General features: G+C 40.0%; 1 protein-coding gene across 13 annotated transcripts in view; it reads left to right on the top strand.

The window, feature by feature from the left end:
• Nucleotides 1-3,096: 3,096 nt before the first annotated feature.
• The window catches only part of LOC122886766 (receptor-type tyrosine-protein phosphatase mu-like), a 154,054-nt gene continuing 139,931 nt past the window's right edge, over nucleotides 3,097-17,219 (top strand). For 8 of the 13 annotated variants that reach the window (XM_044219347.1, XM_044219342.1, XM_044219345.1 and 5 more), the window contains exon 1: nucleotides 3,099-3,598. In XM_044219347.1, coding sequence (XP_044075282.1) covers nucleotides 3,526-3,598 — 73 coding nt within the window. In that variant the 5' untranslated portion in view covers nucleotides 3,099-3,525. Of the gene's footprint in view, nucleotides 3,599-17,219 lie in introns of all 13 variants that reach the window. The other 5 variants (XM_044219336.1, XM_044219340.1, XM_044219348.1 and 2 more) reach the window with 3 other exon arrangements.

Raw genomic sequence — 17,219 nt, 5'->3', positions numbered from 1 at the left:
AAAGTTGTTACTGTGGTGTAGAGACAGTACACAGTTAAAATGTTACCTGTGAAAGATAAACAAATTAATAACTTACCACTCTGAAACTTCTTGCTCCAGAAGCTGTGAAGCTGGTTCGAGTTGTACGGCTGAACCCAAGCCATAGTTACCGGCTGAAGCAGCTTTGTTTTGGATCACACTACCTTGCTCGCCAGGACCCGTCCTACTCTGCTTCTGATTGGCTAGTAGTCATTACCTAGGTACTGCGCATGTGCAACACCCAACAAAGATCAAATAGAAGTAAGATGCCTCACTCTGTAGCTAAAACGGAGCGTTCAAGACACAGGGTGAAAAGAGGTGCTGCAACAATGTGCAGTATGAGAAAAAATATGGTGTTTTTTGAAAATTAAACCATGTCAGCCTATTCTGGTACAACCCCAAAATAAAATTATGAACCTGAAAATGAACATAATATGACCACTTTAAACTGTATAAAGAAATTGCTGTAACAACATCTACTTAGAAAGTTTAAAATCAATTTAAATTAACACATTTGGAACATGACAGGTGGTGTTGATGAAGGGGTACTTTAATTCATCTGATAGGGCTGTGGGAGTACATCAGACAAAAAAGTTGGGAACCACTGGAGTAGGATATTATTATGATATATTTGTTGACTATTACTTAGGACTGTGTTTATGGAGAACCACTGAAACACAGCCCTCAATCACACACTCAGAAACACACTCTCTCTGCATACGTGGGTGCAAACAACGATGTTATCCATTCATTCCTCCATCCAATCGAAGGAGTTTACATTCGTGTAAATTCCCATGACAGCTCTGCTCAGACTGGTATTCATGCATTCCTGGCAACTGTTGCAGCCAAGACAATACCTAAACACCACAAAAAGACATGTGGCGCTTCTATGAAATGCTTCAGCCATTGTTTGGTGTACTTGTGTAGAAAAACAACAACTGGAGCCATATATCCTTGACAACACGAGGTCATTTTGAGACTAAATGTAGACCCATGTCAATCTGGCTGCATTTTAATTAGCCATGAAAACTGCTGGTACAAGTGAAATTGCCATGTGTGTTTATGCATGCAAAAACAATAAGGGAATGACATTGGTTGACTTTGTCATTAGTTGCTTCTCCATCCCTCTGTTTGATATTGCTGTGAGAATATCCTGCCGTTGTTTGCACTTGCAGTCTCAGATAAGACTAATTTTGAACAAATATTTGCATATATGAAAGTAAGGCTTCATTATTGATTCATCGAAGCTGAAAAAAAATGTGTGTGATGATGTGGTCCTGTTTTGCCAGGTCAACTGATGAGGTCCTCTTGAATGTCAGCGTGGGTTCCCCTTTAATAGGATCAATGCGTGAATTTGATCAGAAAGGTCACACAAGGTGAACTATGATTAAGAATCCAGCTGGCAAAGATTTTAAGGAAATATTAAGTTAATAAAATAAGGTCTCACGTTGAGCAAGAAAAAGGCTTTTATAGCGTATTTAGTACTGTGATTAATAAAATCACCTTCCAGTGGAGCATAGATTTTGAAAAAAAAAAAGACTAGTGGTGATCAATAAAATATGACATTGTTTCATTACAGTCTGGTGCAGGAACACCAAGCAAACTGAGTATACTCATATTGTAACTTGTGCAATCATCTTAATGACGAGAACCCAGTAAATATATCAGCAAGCATCTTCATGTTAGGGTAAGGTTTTTTTTTAATTTCCATTTATGTTGAGAAAACAATTTCACCACAAGGTCCATTTAGTGGCTGTTCTGGATTTTCATCATATGACATGATCTTCATCAGCAGATGCAGTGTGCTCAAATATTTTGGAACAGTAGATGTTCCTTTTTATTTTTTCTGAGCACTTTAAGAACTTCTTGGGCTTAAAAGCTGAGGTTTGAAGTTCATTTTGACCTTGGAAACAGTAGTTAAAGAACGATCTCACCACAACATCCATTTAGTAGCTATTGTGGGGCTTTCGGTCATATCACATGATCTTAATCAGTAGATTGAGATGAATGGTTTTATAGTTTATTGATGTTTTATTTTCAAAATTATGTTTTTTTGAAAATAGTACATTCATATTTGTGATTGAATGGTAACCAGCTAGAAGTAAAGCTTTTTAAAATAAATCTTTCATCAAACTACCTGATAAATCAATAAGGAAGGCCAGAGGTGTCCGTACAGTCTTATAAATATGATGGCAGCTGTGGTCTTAACCCTATGGTGCTGTCTGGGGTCCTGGAGACACCATCCCTCTTAAACAGCTCCAAAAACATGCTTAATATTGTTTTATCACTTTGAAACTTCATGATTTCTCCTAATTTTATGAGAATTGCTTATAAACATGATTTTGAAATGAAGACATGTTTCAGAAGTCTGCTACAGAAAATGACACTTTACTTCTCTCTGGAGTCTCACAGCCACCAGCTGTAAAACCTGGTTACACTGATTTTCACATCTTTTCACATCGGTGTTAACAGGATTTTTTACACAGCACTACTCCTCCCAAATCCCAAATAGGTCTACTAGATTTTCTGTTATTGGAGTTTTAGCCTATAACAGTTCATTCTTAAGACATATAACAGGGTGTTGGACCACTTGGGTTCAAGTCACTATGTAGGATAACATACTGCACATTTCTTTGTCTTTGAATGACTTTTTGGCAAACCAAAGCAATTTATATTTGCTCATGCATATGATATATAACATATAAAACATGACATATTTCCTTATTTGGTGTAACAACAATGCTTTATGGTCATTTCAGTATTTTGTCACCTTCAGCAAATGTTCAAGCTCAGTTTGTGGTAAAGGGATATCATGTCAATACTTTTCTACATACTGGGTTTTAACAAGGTCGTAAGAAAAGAAAAAACATATTTAAATGAAGTAATTGCTTGATTTTGCAACTATTATTTTTATTATAATTTTTTGTTGATGTTAAGAGATTACTTTATGATAATCTCAAGGTGGTAGTCATAAGATCTATCACATTATCACTGACTATTAATTTTTAATTACTACCTTAAATTAATAATGGCTGATTGGGTTAACAGCCCATAGGTTCTTACACTTTACCTCAACTAACTTCAATCTCCACAGCTGGTCCAAATAAACGCCCATAGAGTCACATTCGGAGACAGGAAGAGGGGACACCTCCGCCTGTCCTCTCACTCACAGGCGGGGCGCACACGCGCCCTCTATCGGCCAGACAGCGCGCACACAGCCGCTGCTCTCCTGGAGCTGCCGGACCACTCAATCCACGCGTAATTCAGGAATCAGGACTCACTCACACATTCCGCCTCCAAGTGTGGAGCAAGCCGGCAAGGAGCAGCGGTGTCGGCGACAGTGTCCTCTCACACCCCGACAGCTCGCCAAGGGACGGAGGGCAGGGCGAAGACACTTTAGATTTAACACTCTTAAAAGTATAGGTAGGATTCAAGTTGCAATAAAGAAAGAAGAGTTGCCAGTTAACCCCGCGGGCTGGGGGTTAACGCTACGACGGCGCTGTCGACATGGATAAAGTTATCAATTGCTTGTTTGCTGCAATAACCCTGCTGTTGTCCGCCCGAGGGGAAGTTTTTAAAGGTAAGGAGGATTACCTGGAAATGTTTGCACGTACAGAACATATGCGCAGTCCTGTTTTATGCCACAGCCGAGAGACGAAGTGGCGGGGAAAGGCACTTAAACTCAGTTTGCCCACTATTTTGTCTGACAGTTTAGTCAATTTTAAGGCTTTAACTAATGTTTATGGTGTAAATTCGAGCATATGTGGCAGCGTGAAAGTAATGTAAGTTATATGATGGTGGAATTCTGTAGACAAGATACAGCTTAAACATTAATTTTGACCACATTTGACTTATAGTAATCAGAATGGCACAGTTTGCCGCTACAGCGCTGGCATTCATCAGTAGTTTGTTCTCACCTTTTGTGCCGCTGTGCGCAACGAGCAGGTGCGCTACGGACACCGGAGCAACTCCGTGGCTTTCAATGTCACAATTTACATGACCACAAGTTTAAGGAGTTCGTTGTTTGTGTCTAACTTTATCTTGATAAGTTGCTGTCTAATGTGATTAACCTCAAGGGATTCACGCACCAAAGTGTCACTGCCTGTGCGCTGTTGGTTGTATACGACGAGGCGATGTGCCAAACGAGACCTACTGTCATTATTTCACCCTGAACTCTACGTGGACTTAATTTCTAATGTCCCAGTGACCATGTAGACACAGGTTACAGTCACTTTAAGTGGCGTTCCCCGCCTAAAATGCCCAATAGGGCAGAGTTCTTTTCATCCCAAGTTTTCATCTTAAGTGCAAAAACAATTCAACTAATATGTATAATATCAAATTCCAAAATTCCACATGCCATACACCTCTACTGTAGTTTATATTTGACATGCATTTTTAAAATGTCTTTTACTATAAGTGCCCTACACTAAAATAATGTATAGTTCATAAAATACACTTTGTATTTTTGTGGAACTGTCTGTGTGCAGTCCACATTCAAAATTCTATTTTAATTCAATTAACTGGTCAAAAGTTAATCAGCCTCTCATTTTTTGTAACAGAAATGTTTCCCTTGCATGTGCTCTGTTTTCAGCTGAGAATACATGCCTCTGGATGTCTCTGAAAAGTGTCAGCAATCACTGACTGATTGTTGATGCAAGCTGCCCCAAATAGATACAAACACAGCCCTCCTACTCAAATGTGAAATTCATATATAGGCAACTTCATTTGCAGTCTATTCAAAGCTTTGTGGAGAGAATGAGTTCAGGGATTAGTATCAGATAGTGATTTTACTTATTAGAATTACTAGAATAATAGTGCAGACTTTCACCGTCAGTGTAATGGCCATAGATTGCCCAAGGGGAACTTAACATTCAGAATCTAATTTACCCCCTAAAGAGGTCATTTGTGCTGTCTCCACAATTATCTATGTGGAAAAAGGCGCATTAGCCTATATTGATGCCAATCAATGCATAGAAAATGAATGTCCAGTCTGAGGGCAATCCATGCTTCCATTACAAAGTTGCATTTAAAAGCTTCATAAAAAAATGGAATAGACTGGCCCCACATCTAAATACATTTGATTTTATGTCCTGCTGAGACTCCGAGGAAGCCATGTGTGAGGTGAAATTGTAGATGGGATGTGTGGCTTCGGTTATAGCTGGATGCTGTGAGATTAACAGGCAACTGATGCATTTTTCAGAGAGCCTGTTGGGGGCAGCATGGTACACATATAATATGATACTCAGATGATGAAGTCAAGCTGCTCAGAGTGGAGGAACACGAGTCAGACAGACAGATCAGAATTCAGATGTACTTTGGAAACTATGTGTCTGTGCTGTGACAAAAATTCTGTTTGATCACAACTCTGATTTAACAAAACAACTTAGCTGCTAAATAAATTACATTTTTCTTTTATATATGCATCCCCACTTTCTTTAAACTAGTCGTATTAACATCAGGGACCTTTTTACAGAGGATAACTGGCATATTCAGAGAAGATGTATTAAAACATTTTATGATAAATAAACAGTTTTTATCAAGCAGTATGAACACCAGGGGTCAATTTTAGTGACTGAGAATTCTCTTACCCTGAAGCTCAAAGCATTCCCAGTCCATTTTTGTGTGAGGTTCATCAGTCTTGCCCGCTGGCAACCTCAGGACTGGGAGATTTATTGGAGTGGGCTGCACTGCATGGCTCCCAGTGGTGCCGAAACCATTGATAAATGTGCTCCTAATTGCATGAGTGTGTGTGTAAATATGTAAACCAGGAAGAAATCAATTGGATGTGCGTTCCTCTAGGTGACGGATTAGCCACACACGGATGGAGAGGTAGAGGCTAAATATGAGCCTGTGGATGCGGCTCGAGACATTTGTTATGGAGAGTATGCGATAACAGCTCTTGTGATAATTAGATCACTGAGGTAACCAGAGTACTTCAGTACACAGTATCAACGCCTTGTGACCGTGCAGCCTTTTAATTTACGCATAAAAAAAACAAAACCGATTCCATAATCAGGATCGCACTGTATCAGTTTCATCTCCTTCCTTTGTGAACTTGTTTATGCACCTGGATATCTGCTTTCGGTGGCATGGTAGAGATGAACTACTCTTTTGTTGTCTTTTTTCCCTCCCTGTTGCATTCACAATGCCCACTGGATGCTCTAGGTTCAGAGAGAAAGCAAGAAAAAAAACAACAACACTATAAATCACTTGTTGTGTATGGCCAGTGCTTCGGTTTTCTACATTATGAGGACAGCTTTTTTTTTTTCTAGAAGGCCTGGCCTTTGATATCTATACTCTGTCTTTTGACCGAGCACATTAAATTCCAGGGAGCTGCGCTCTTTGTTATGTTTACCACCTTTTCCAGCAGCCATAAAACCTGCCTTGTTTTCTGATAGTGGTAAGCCGTGTGTTGAGAATAATGTCCATGGTTGGAGTGTAGAGCTGCAGTTTGTCATTGCAGAGTGACTGCTGCTGACAGCGTCCTGGTTGACCGATCCTGATTGCCATCCAAGCTGTGACTAAGGAGTAAAACAACACATTGGCTGCTTGGGTAGATAAACAGCACTTCATTTGAAGTCTGGCAATAATTTAGATAGTTTTTCACTCATGAAATGTTTCTTTTTCCCCCATTTTTTCCCCAGCTGATTCAGATTTAATAGAGACTTTTCCGAAAGGTGTCCTGAAGGGTGGCAGTTTCCTTTGTGTGAGCCAGTGGAGAATGAAATTAAATATGCATGTGATTTTTTTCGATGACTTCAACCAATGTTGGAGGAAAAAAAAGCTCCATGGTGATTGATGATAGTACAAAGCAGAAAGTGAGGTGTCTACATTCTTCTGTAACTTTGCTTTTCAGACACTTATATTATGATGATAATGAAGGTGGTGGAAACGCATGGATTTACTGAAGCTGTTCAAACGCTGTGGGTACATGTGACTTCCTAGAAAAGGGTCTGCTGAGTTTGTCAGCAGGGCTGTCTTAAGACTGATCGTGGCTGGTAGACATGGAGGGGGTTGTCACTTTAAAAACTAAACTTTAAGAACTTGCAGATATTAAGTGCTGCTGTATAGACTTAGTGTTTGTTTGAAGTGACAAGACTGACGGGAGAATTATCCATTTTTCACTAGTAGAAAGGTCTAACATAAATGTATGAAAAATAAAATCACTTCCGTTGGTACAGGACTTTAGTACCCTATTTTACATAGTATCTGGCCTGTCACTATCTTAGTTTTACACCCAATAACAAATAACATTGCAATGCCTAAAGGATAATTACACCCTAAACACTTTAGCAAAACAGCTGTCAGTGGTGTTTGTTGCACTAGTCCATTTAGTTTTTTGGTGTCCTACATTTCTTTTTTGCAACATGATATCACATCAAGATATTTTGAGACCATCCACATTACAAAATAAAATAAATAAAAAATCTATCTGAAGCATCAGCATCAAATGTCAAAAACCGGTGTCAGTCCCTCAATATCAAACATTTTTCATGAGAAATCCATCATATAAGAGGACGATATCTAATATTTTGCTATCCTCATTAGACTTGTTATATCAGAATAACAAAACATGTAGCATTCTGAGTAAAGGGCACACAGCTTGACACATTATTCAGCTTTGTTTCAATGGGAAAAGTCAGCATCTGGTCTGTGAAAGTTGCCAAAAGGCATTCTTGGAAATGAAGGAAATCAGTAACTGAAGTATTAGATAAGGGAGGTCCAGGAAAAAGTCAACACACCAAAAAAAAGTAAACAAGACTTCATCGCATAATAACACCCAGACACCCATAACATCACAGATTGATGATGCGTAGGAGTGCATGAGTAACCAAGGGTGGAGTTTTCTGTCAATATAGGCAGCAGGTAACTAGTAACTAGTGCAGAGATTGTGTCTGGGCCACTTACAGTAGTTACACAACTCTATCCACGTAGGACACATTTATTCATGAAGTGTTTGTGTTTTCATCAAGATAAAGTATGTTCTCATTTTCTTCACATTGTTACTGTTATAGTGTTTAACGTCTGTAAAAACAAACAAAAAATTAAAAAAAAGTGGTATTATAGGTTGGCTTAAGAAGGCAACGGAAAGTGCAGTCTATTTGCACAGTCACACATTTTTTGTTGTGCTGTCTCTGTATTGTATGTAAGCACATGGGATTTAAAATGACTATGAGGTTGAAGTGCTGACTCTCAGTGTTTAAATCTTCACCAGATGAACAGTGCCCAAAGTGTAGCCCTTTTTAATATGCAGACCCCAATTTTAGGGCACAGGAAGTAATTGGTAAGCTAACATGAACTTAAATAAAGACATCGTATTTAATCCTTCGAATGCAAAGGTGCTCTTGAAGATGTGTGAATTTGTCATTTTATTATGTGAGGGAATAATGTTTCGGTGGATTGTCTGTATAAGACTACTAGGTGTAATGGATCTGTTTTTACCATTTCTGCTCTGATTAAGACCCTGTTAGGAACTAATTTGCTTGACTGAATAAAGTCCAACTGAAATTAAGTTGCATTTTTTAGTCTGCTACAACATACATATCTGCTCTGTCACTTGGCTTGTGTTCTCTTTTGAGAAAAATCTGAAACCAAAAGGGAGAAATTTCATATTTTGCATTTTTTGGTTTTGCATTGATTAAATGGAATACGATTAAGTATCCATCACCGTAGATGGTCTCTCGTTCTTTACGTGAAACGCCGGCACTCTGGCAGCATGTCAGCTGTTGTCAATCAAACACAGACACCGACACGCCCCTCTAACTGACGAAGCATTTCTGATATTTCTCTAGAGACCTTTTTCTTCCTTTTTTTTAATAATACAAAACTATTACCAATACATTCAAAAACACTGACAATATTTTAGACTGCAAAAAGGGATGACTAAATGTGATTTCAGTTGAACTGACTGGAATTTAGCTCTTCTCCTTGCTTCTGTTCACAGAAACCCTAGAGGGCTTTTAATTTTAAATGGATACAGGAATTCAGTTCAATTTTATTTATATAGCGCCAATTCATAACAGAAGTTGTCTCATTGAACTTTTCCTATAGAGCAGGTCTAGACTGTACGTGTCTAGACCGGAAGTGTTGAGTTAAAAAACTAAATCTTTTTTTTTTTTTTTTCATGTCTGTGACATTCTACAGATAGACATTGAAACAGTAGTGAAAGGTGTAATGTTGCTGGTATGATGTCAGTATGACTATCAACAGATCAATTTCTCTGTCTATTTTTGCTGAGAACCGCGCGTCACACGGAAAAAATAGGCCGCACTCGGAATCTCTAGATGACGTGCTGCTCACGCGGGCTGTGTGGCCGCTCTAACCTGTTAACATGGGCGCCGAAATGAAACGCAAGGTTCTGCGACACACGCGCTGCTCAGGTAGGCGGTGTGGCCCGGGCGTAAGAGTGCCCGAAGAATGTCTCGTTTTCTGTCATCACATTTAATATTTTGGTGTTAAATCCTCTCCAAGCAATGACCCCAAGACATCAGCTGACATTTGTGTAACCTTCAGTCTGGTCTTCAGCGAGTGAAACACACAATAGTTTGGACTGAGTCAGATGACTGACCTGGCCGATCAAGAACATTCCACTGTTGCCCATAAAAAGCTCTCTGAGAGCTTTCACTATATGTTTAGGATCATTGTCCTGCTGCACTGTCCTGAGCTTGGGGGACTTTGTATAAAATGGCTGTGATTCTTACACTGAAATTAAAGCTCAATATAAGGCTTAAAGCTTAAATTAAAGCTGAAAGCACTTTGAAATGAAACAATGACTGAGGTTAAAGTGCTGGAGTAAAGAGCCAACACAACAACAAACATGCAACTGTCAAAACACTCGTGGACTGCACTGTAAGTGCTGGCCTATCACAGGCATTTTCAAGCAACAGAAAGTGAGTAAAATCTTTGAACGCAAAGTCTACCAATATGGTTAATCATCTTCATATCCCTGGAGTGCCACTCCACATTCAATCATTAGTTGTTGATTTGCAAGTGATTTTATTTACATTCTTGAGAGGCAGTAATAGTTTGAAGTTCGTTCTCAAGGCGGCTGATGTGGCTATGTTATCTGGGAGCTCTGCAACGGAATGATAATTGGCCTTGAGATGTGACTGTGTGAAGGATGCTGGACAAACAGAGCTGCTCTAATTATACACAGCTCCTTCTTCAAATGAAGAGGATAAAAGCTAATGAATCGCACGCAGGCTAGCACAGGGGCTGCCTAATGAAGAGAGAGTGAGAGACGGAGAGGGGAGTGTTTGTAAGAGAGAGAAAGTGTTTGTGTGTGTGTAAGGCATGCTCGAACAATTCTGTGATCTCATCACCATGTCTAAAAAGAAAAACCCAACAACTTACTATGCAGCGGATCATGTTTACAGAAGTCTGCGTTCGTTGTAGGTGGCTCAGAGAGTCCAGGCACAAAAGAAAATTTCACTAATTAATGCTCCAAGGGTCTCAATTGTTATTAATGGTGATGAGGAGGAGGAGGAGAACCAGGGAGGAGGAGGAGAAGCAGTTTAAATCAGGACATTACAGTGTGTCTACTCAATTGATTGTTAGGCCTTCAATCTGTATACCACTGTGAATGTCAGCTGACTTTTTTTATTCGAGATTTAAGAAAATGTTATCTTTATTTGAAAAATGTTCACTCTTGCAGTCTTGAGAATTAAATCTGTATCAGTGGCCATTGACTGGCAGTTGCACTGAGGGTTTTACAGTCAAATTGAATTGACCCTGGCACATTCCTTACTTATCTTCAAAACCTGCTGTTCAGTCAGCTGGTTTCTATTCTGCATTGTCGCCCATCACCCTAGGGGTTAGGGGTTATTATGTGGACTGAAATTGCTTGTGATAGAGCGCACTTTGATATTTGGTTCAGGTGAGCCTATAGCCTTGACCTGAAGCGTGAAGCTTAATTTCAAGTCTGTCAAATAAAACGCCCGCCACTTTGACGCCAGAGTCACGTAGTTTGAGAAGGTGCAAAGTCTCTTCTGTAATTTCATGAATAACTCAAGTTGCCTTCTTCACGGGACGAGTGCACTTACTAACTTGGAGGAGAAAGTGTTTCATGCCAAAAAGCTGTCGCGTAGGCTGATGAGCCTCACACAACTGGTGGTAGTGTCGGTGGAGGAGGGGGCTGCTACTGCTGTTTCACCTTGTCTCCTGTTATTTATTAGGCTTCTGTCAAGGCTCAGGCAGTAGGCAGGTGTACATCCCTCCTCCTCTCCCCATCCGGGCCTTATGAGTATAACCAGGGGCAAAATTCTCCATTACTGTCAGTCTGAATCTGTTGCCGTCACATTAGTGCACGTCATGCAGTCATTAATGCATTAGGCCTTGTTTGAGTGCCAGTAAGTTGCATTGGCTTTTACACTGTCTATTTGCCCTTGTGCTAAAAGCTGCCTTGGCTGAACCTATTGACCATTTAACTATTCAATAATGAAGCGATCCCTGAGGATGAATTAGGCCTCAGTGGTCCTGCTGAACAGTGGCTAATAGGATGTGAAAAAACAACATTAACTATCATATACATTATTGTCGCCTTTTGAGAGGGACATGTAGCAAAATTCAACTTTTATTTACCTACTGTATGTTTTTAATGCAGCTGTTTCCCTCTAGCATATGATCTCACCACTAACAGTCAAGTACACTATTATCCACCCTTATCCTCTACTTCTTCCTCCCAAAGCAGAATGTACCTGATTATACTCCTCTCGGTCACACTCTGGCGCATATTTGGAGGCTGTTATCTGTTTGCGGTGGAGACTCCTCGGGGAAGTGTACAGCCGATAAGAGACTGTTGTTCTGTAAACAGCCCTCTGACCTCCTCAGGCTGGGCTTGGCTCCTTTTCAAATGGGTCTCTTTTGTATTGGCCCGAAGCTCAAACCTCCGCGTGACTGATTCCCCAGGGGGAGGTTTAATGGCATTACTGTACGCTCCACACCATGCAGGGTGGTCACTCCGGAGCTGTCAGAGCCTGAAGGGGGGTGTCAATGCCTTCAGAAGCAGAGGGAAAGAGGGAGAATAAGATGATGGGAACAGTGTTGGAGAAAAGATGTACTGTTGTCTCTTGCTGAAGATTCGGAAGATGAAGATGATAATGTGAATGAGACCCTAAACTGGAATGGAATTATCTGATGATACAGTGGTGTTTTCCTTCAATGTCAATCACCATTTTAGTTTTTAACCATGTGGCAAACCTCTTATCACAATATAAATTATATTCTCACTTGTGCTTGTCCCTGTGACAGTCTGTTAACTCACTCAAATGTGACATGAGACAAGTGCATTAATAGCTCTTCTGGGGACAACTTGGCTAACTGCTGTCCACAGTCCACTATCGCGGACGATCAGTCAGCTCCACCGATGTCAACTCAGTTTTTAACACATTCCTTGTTTAATTTGCCAGTGTACCTGAGCAAACAATGCATTGAAAATCCGTAGCCATGGGCTGTACTGCAGCGAACTGTTGTACTAAATCACTTTGGCGTTAAACACTGCTTCATCGACATAGCTAGTGAGACACACAGCTGCAGGGCCCGTGTTAAAGACAGAGCAAACACAAAACAATAACTGGAAAAGATGATGCTTGGCTTGAAGCTTGACTCCCACCCTGTAATCAGAGTTTGCCACACTAAAGAAATTACAGGGCACAGGAGTCATTAGAAGTGTGGGTGCAGCTCGGCATTGCAAACGGAAACAAAGTTGAAAACACATGTTTTTGGAATAATGCACATCTGAATAAACAAACCGCTGAAAATCTGACAAGTTGATTGTAATGATAGTACGCTGCCAACTGGGAGGATAAATTCAGTTGGATGTGATGTCTCAGAGACTTATTGGTATCGGGGCAAAAGGAGTAATTAATGTGGAAAGCCTCTAGCGTCAGTTGGTTTTTCAGCAACGTTATCAGTCCAACTGCCTAAGCTTCACATATCATGACGAATAGCACTAGATTTAACAGAATTAACTTGTCATGTTTGTTATATTTCTTAGAAACTATTAATATGAAACAATCTTACGTTGTTAGATTCTTACTTTTAAAGCAGTTTATCCAGTTGTCTTTCTGCACTCTATAGCCTCAAGAACTACAACTAAAATTCTCTTTTTTTCTGTAGTGTGAATATCATTACCCACTGCTGAAGCTATGGTTTGACTAAAATGCAAACATATCTTTTCCCTGTCCTACTAAGTCTTTGAGCACGTCCCAGGGCTAACTGAGGATTTCCCTATTGCCATTCACAGATCTCTAAATGGGGCATTATTCATAATAGGATCCCAGCTGATGGTAGGCTGTAGAGACATTTATAAAAAAAGGGGCTGGGACAAGAAAAAATTGCATATAAAGCATGTATTTTTTTCAGTTTTGCCACATAGATTTGTTTAACCAAATCTAAATATGTCTTTGTCTGTTTTATTTCTTTTGCTTGTCATGGTGTTGGCTGCTGTACTCCTAATTTGCCATGCCTATCCCACAAATAAAAGGTTAGAAATAGTAAGTTAGCCTTCATGAGCTATCAGTTAACTTAGCATGAGGCTAGCTAAAATACATCAAAAGAAAAAGAAAGTAAGTAAGACAAACGAGGACCTTTTTAAATACTAAATACGTCTCACATTTCTCATTTATTTTGTCACTTAGGTGTATATTACAAGTAATAAATTCCTTGTGTTTTTTGATAGCAGGCACTGTTTACATGCATTACATCTTTTGAAGCCAAAATGAACCTGAAAGTGAATCATTTCGGTGCCAAATCTTATATTCAGCCTACTCATGTCCATGCCAGCCTCATGACTTAATTAAATAATTTATTAATTAAATAATTTCATGTCTACAGTTAAGAATGGCACAAAACTGAAGGTATTTTTCTTTTAAATTTGCCTCGTACTAATTTACTCAACTTGAGACTGACATTAGTGGACTGAATGTTGATGCATAGAGTTTCTTCAGAGTGAACAGTAGGGAAAACTTAACTGAACATATAAACGTGAGCAGAATTAAGTATTGATATTGGTGATTTTCGATATAACGCCCATGCCTCCCTTGGACAGGCCAGTGTGGCTCATCTTTGGAGCAGCTCTGCCTTATTTAGTACTGGGAAGTTGCAGCAGCATCAAACATTGCAGATGAGTATTGCAGTAGCGTGGTGAGACAGAGGCACACAGGCTGGGTTCAGAGGATGAATAATTCACTCCCATGAGCCCAGACTTCTTGCCGTGAGACTAATATTCAACAGCACCTGTGTGTCTGAAAATCTGCTCCCTTCAACCCACCAGGTTCCTTTCTCTGGGGAAAACCTCACCCCGGCATCACCCCAGCTGTGCGTTCTCCAAACTGTCAGAATAGCACAGCCATGGCTGGAATGCTGTGCTGGGAAGACAGAAATGTACAGTGGAAACAGTTCACTTCAGGACTCAGAAATACAGAGAAAGGTTTGAACAGAATTAGGGCTGGGTATTGAACCTCAATACTTTTTCGGTACCAACAGAAACATGTTTGTTGCACAGAGCTTTGAAAACAATCAGGTACAGAGCTGGCATTGAGTTTCTGGTCAAATTTGTTATTTTGTTACTTATTCTTTGATGATATACTCCCTGATCTAAATCAACATTTTGCCAGATGAGAAAACAATCTAACCACACTGTCCATTCAATAGCTTTTCAGGAGCATTTGATCATATCATATGGTCTTTGTCAGCAAAGTTTGCCCTGTTGTCATTGAATTGTAGCTGTTCAAATTTCCATTTTTTCATGAGCACTTGAAAGGACATAAGGACTTTTCGTCTGAGTTAACTTAAAAGCTGAGGTTCGTGTGTAATGGCTGAAATCTCCAGAACAGCTACTACATGCACCTTGTGGTGAGATTGTTTACTTAGCTGCTGTTTCCAAGGTCAAGAATGATCTATCAACATTTTGCCAATTATAACATTTTGGCAATGTTCTTGTACAGCTGTTTGTGTACATCATTTTGGTATTGGTACCAAAACTCGGGTATGATTTGGCACTAGTATAGAAAATTTTCAATCAATACCCTGCCCTGAACATAGTGCACACACTGCTGCTGATCAACTCCAGGTTGAGTTTTCAAATATCTTTTTTTCTGTTGGGTTTTGCAGTCAGGTGTCATATCTTTATGTCATTGTTTTATGCATAAGAATGGCATAGCTGCCATGACTTTGGTTTGAGATCAACATGCTGCATTTTCTTCCAGTTCTCCCCCTCTTCCTATCATTCTACATTTCATCATTCAGCCTTCATTTTTATTATCTGAACAAAAGACACTCAAGCTTTGACAGACTGACTGCATCCAAGCATGCGTTTGTGTAGGCATTTGTGCACATAAACACATGTGCACAGACTTTATAGTGTGTGTGTCTCTGATGGTGGCCACTTTCCACAAGTGTGCACTTGGATGTGTGTAGTCATGCATAGCCAGTGTTGGTATCTTGTGTCTGTGTGCCGCGTGTGTGCTGTGTTTTCCTCCTCGTCCCTGTGTGTCAGGTAGTGGACTCATCTCAGGCTTATTATCAGGGATGTGACAGAAGGCGGCAGGCAGCAGCACCGATGCCTTAATGAAACTTGGGCCCTGGCTAATTGGTGACATCGTGGCGTGAGGGAATGAGAGAGGCAGTAACCAGACTGGCAGGATGAAAGGCGAGGACAGCGGGTCTGGCCCTCACACCAGTGAATTAAACCCGTCATGTTCATTTGTAGAACACACAGAAGGAGGGAACACCTACACTCTTCTTATCAAAATCCTGCAAATGCAAAACTCCCCGCTGGTCGACCAAAGATAGCCCCGGTAACCACGTTTTCTACTGAGCGCAGTTTTCCTTTTCAAGCTGCTCCTTTTTATTACATCTTGTCAAGTCTTTCTCTTTTGCTCATTCTTTCAGAGAGCTAGGTTTGGCCCATTTTCTTCTTGGTGCTTGGTTTTCTCATGGATCAACATGTAACCAAATGAGTTGTGCTTTTAACAAAAGCTAAGAGGCTGTAAAATGAGACTACTTTTGCAAGAAAAAATCAGCCATTCTTCCTCTTATACATAAAAAGTTCAATTCATAAGCAATATACACCATTGCTCAATTTAATACACTCAGGGGTTTTACCACTACAGCCTTATTTGGTCTGGTGTGGCCAGTAGCGTATGCTGGCTGATGTTAATGTTGGCAAACTTTAAGTACATATTGCTGTATAAGATACATTACTGAGTCAGTTCACTGACTTTATGACTCTTCTGTGCTACTGTTACAATACATTTTAGCACTCAACATTAGCATTAACTTTAACTTTAGCATTAACCATTAATTACCACTCGTAGCCACACTGGCCACTTTCTCATAAGTTTTAAAGAGTCTGTTCACCCAAATAACATAAAAAAAACTTTTTTTTCTCACATCTAGTCTAGTATGTAGCCAAAGTTTTGGTTTACTTTGCCATTTTTTTATGTTTGTGTGAGATTTCTGCTGCCACCACTATACAGTGGAGATGGATGGATTTAAAAATGAAATTTAAAAGAATTCAACAGCAACGTGTCTTTCCAGAAATAATGTCCTGGTTAATCCACCTCGCTGTGATCAGCTTTCACTGGAAATACTTTATACCGAAGAAATTATACGGAATCTGTTGAAATGGATATTTGCCCACAAAACCTGGGCAAATATCTGCACACTTAGACACCATTAGGGGTAAGTGAGTTAATATATTTCTTTTGTAATTTCGGTTAACCAACACTTTAAGCTTGGACCGAATGGCAGTGCCAGAGGTTGTCGGTAGTTCTTCCTGCCTTCCCCTGGGCTGGCTGTCTGACCCTTCTGCCTTACTGTAAGCCAGTTTGGCTTCCTTATATCCACCAGAGCTTGAGGGCTCCTTCCGGGGTGTCAGAGCTGACCTTTCTCTGTTGGTAGGAGCAGTAACGCACAGCCGGCCTCTATCTGTCATGCCCCCAGCTGTGTTTATGCCTCAGAAAGGACCACAGGGGCCTGCTCCAATGTTATATTTGAGTAATAGCAAATGAGGTACAGTATGAGTTGTGTTGCTCAGCTGGTCTCATACTGATACGAATGGCTGCTATTTGCCCCATTTATTTCTAGCACCAATCATTATCTGTCATTAAAATTTCTAATTATATAAGCCTTTTTAAAGTTCATTATGAAAAATGACTTGCTCTAACATATAGCGAGCATTTCATTACGCTAAAGAACTG

Source organism: Siniperca chuatsi, linkage group LG13, assembly GCF_020085105.1.
Source record: "Siniperca chuatsi isolate FFG_IHB_CAS linkage group LG13, ASM2008510v1, whole genome shotgun sequence".
NCBI classification, from domain to species: Eukaryota; Metazoa; Chordata; class Actinopteri; order Centrarchiformes; family Sinipercidae; genus Siniperca; species Siniperca chuatsi.
Note: the sequence above shows the minus strand (reverse complement) of the source record. Positions and strands in the feature narration are given on the sequence as shown.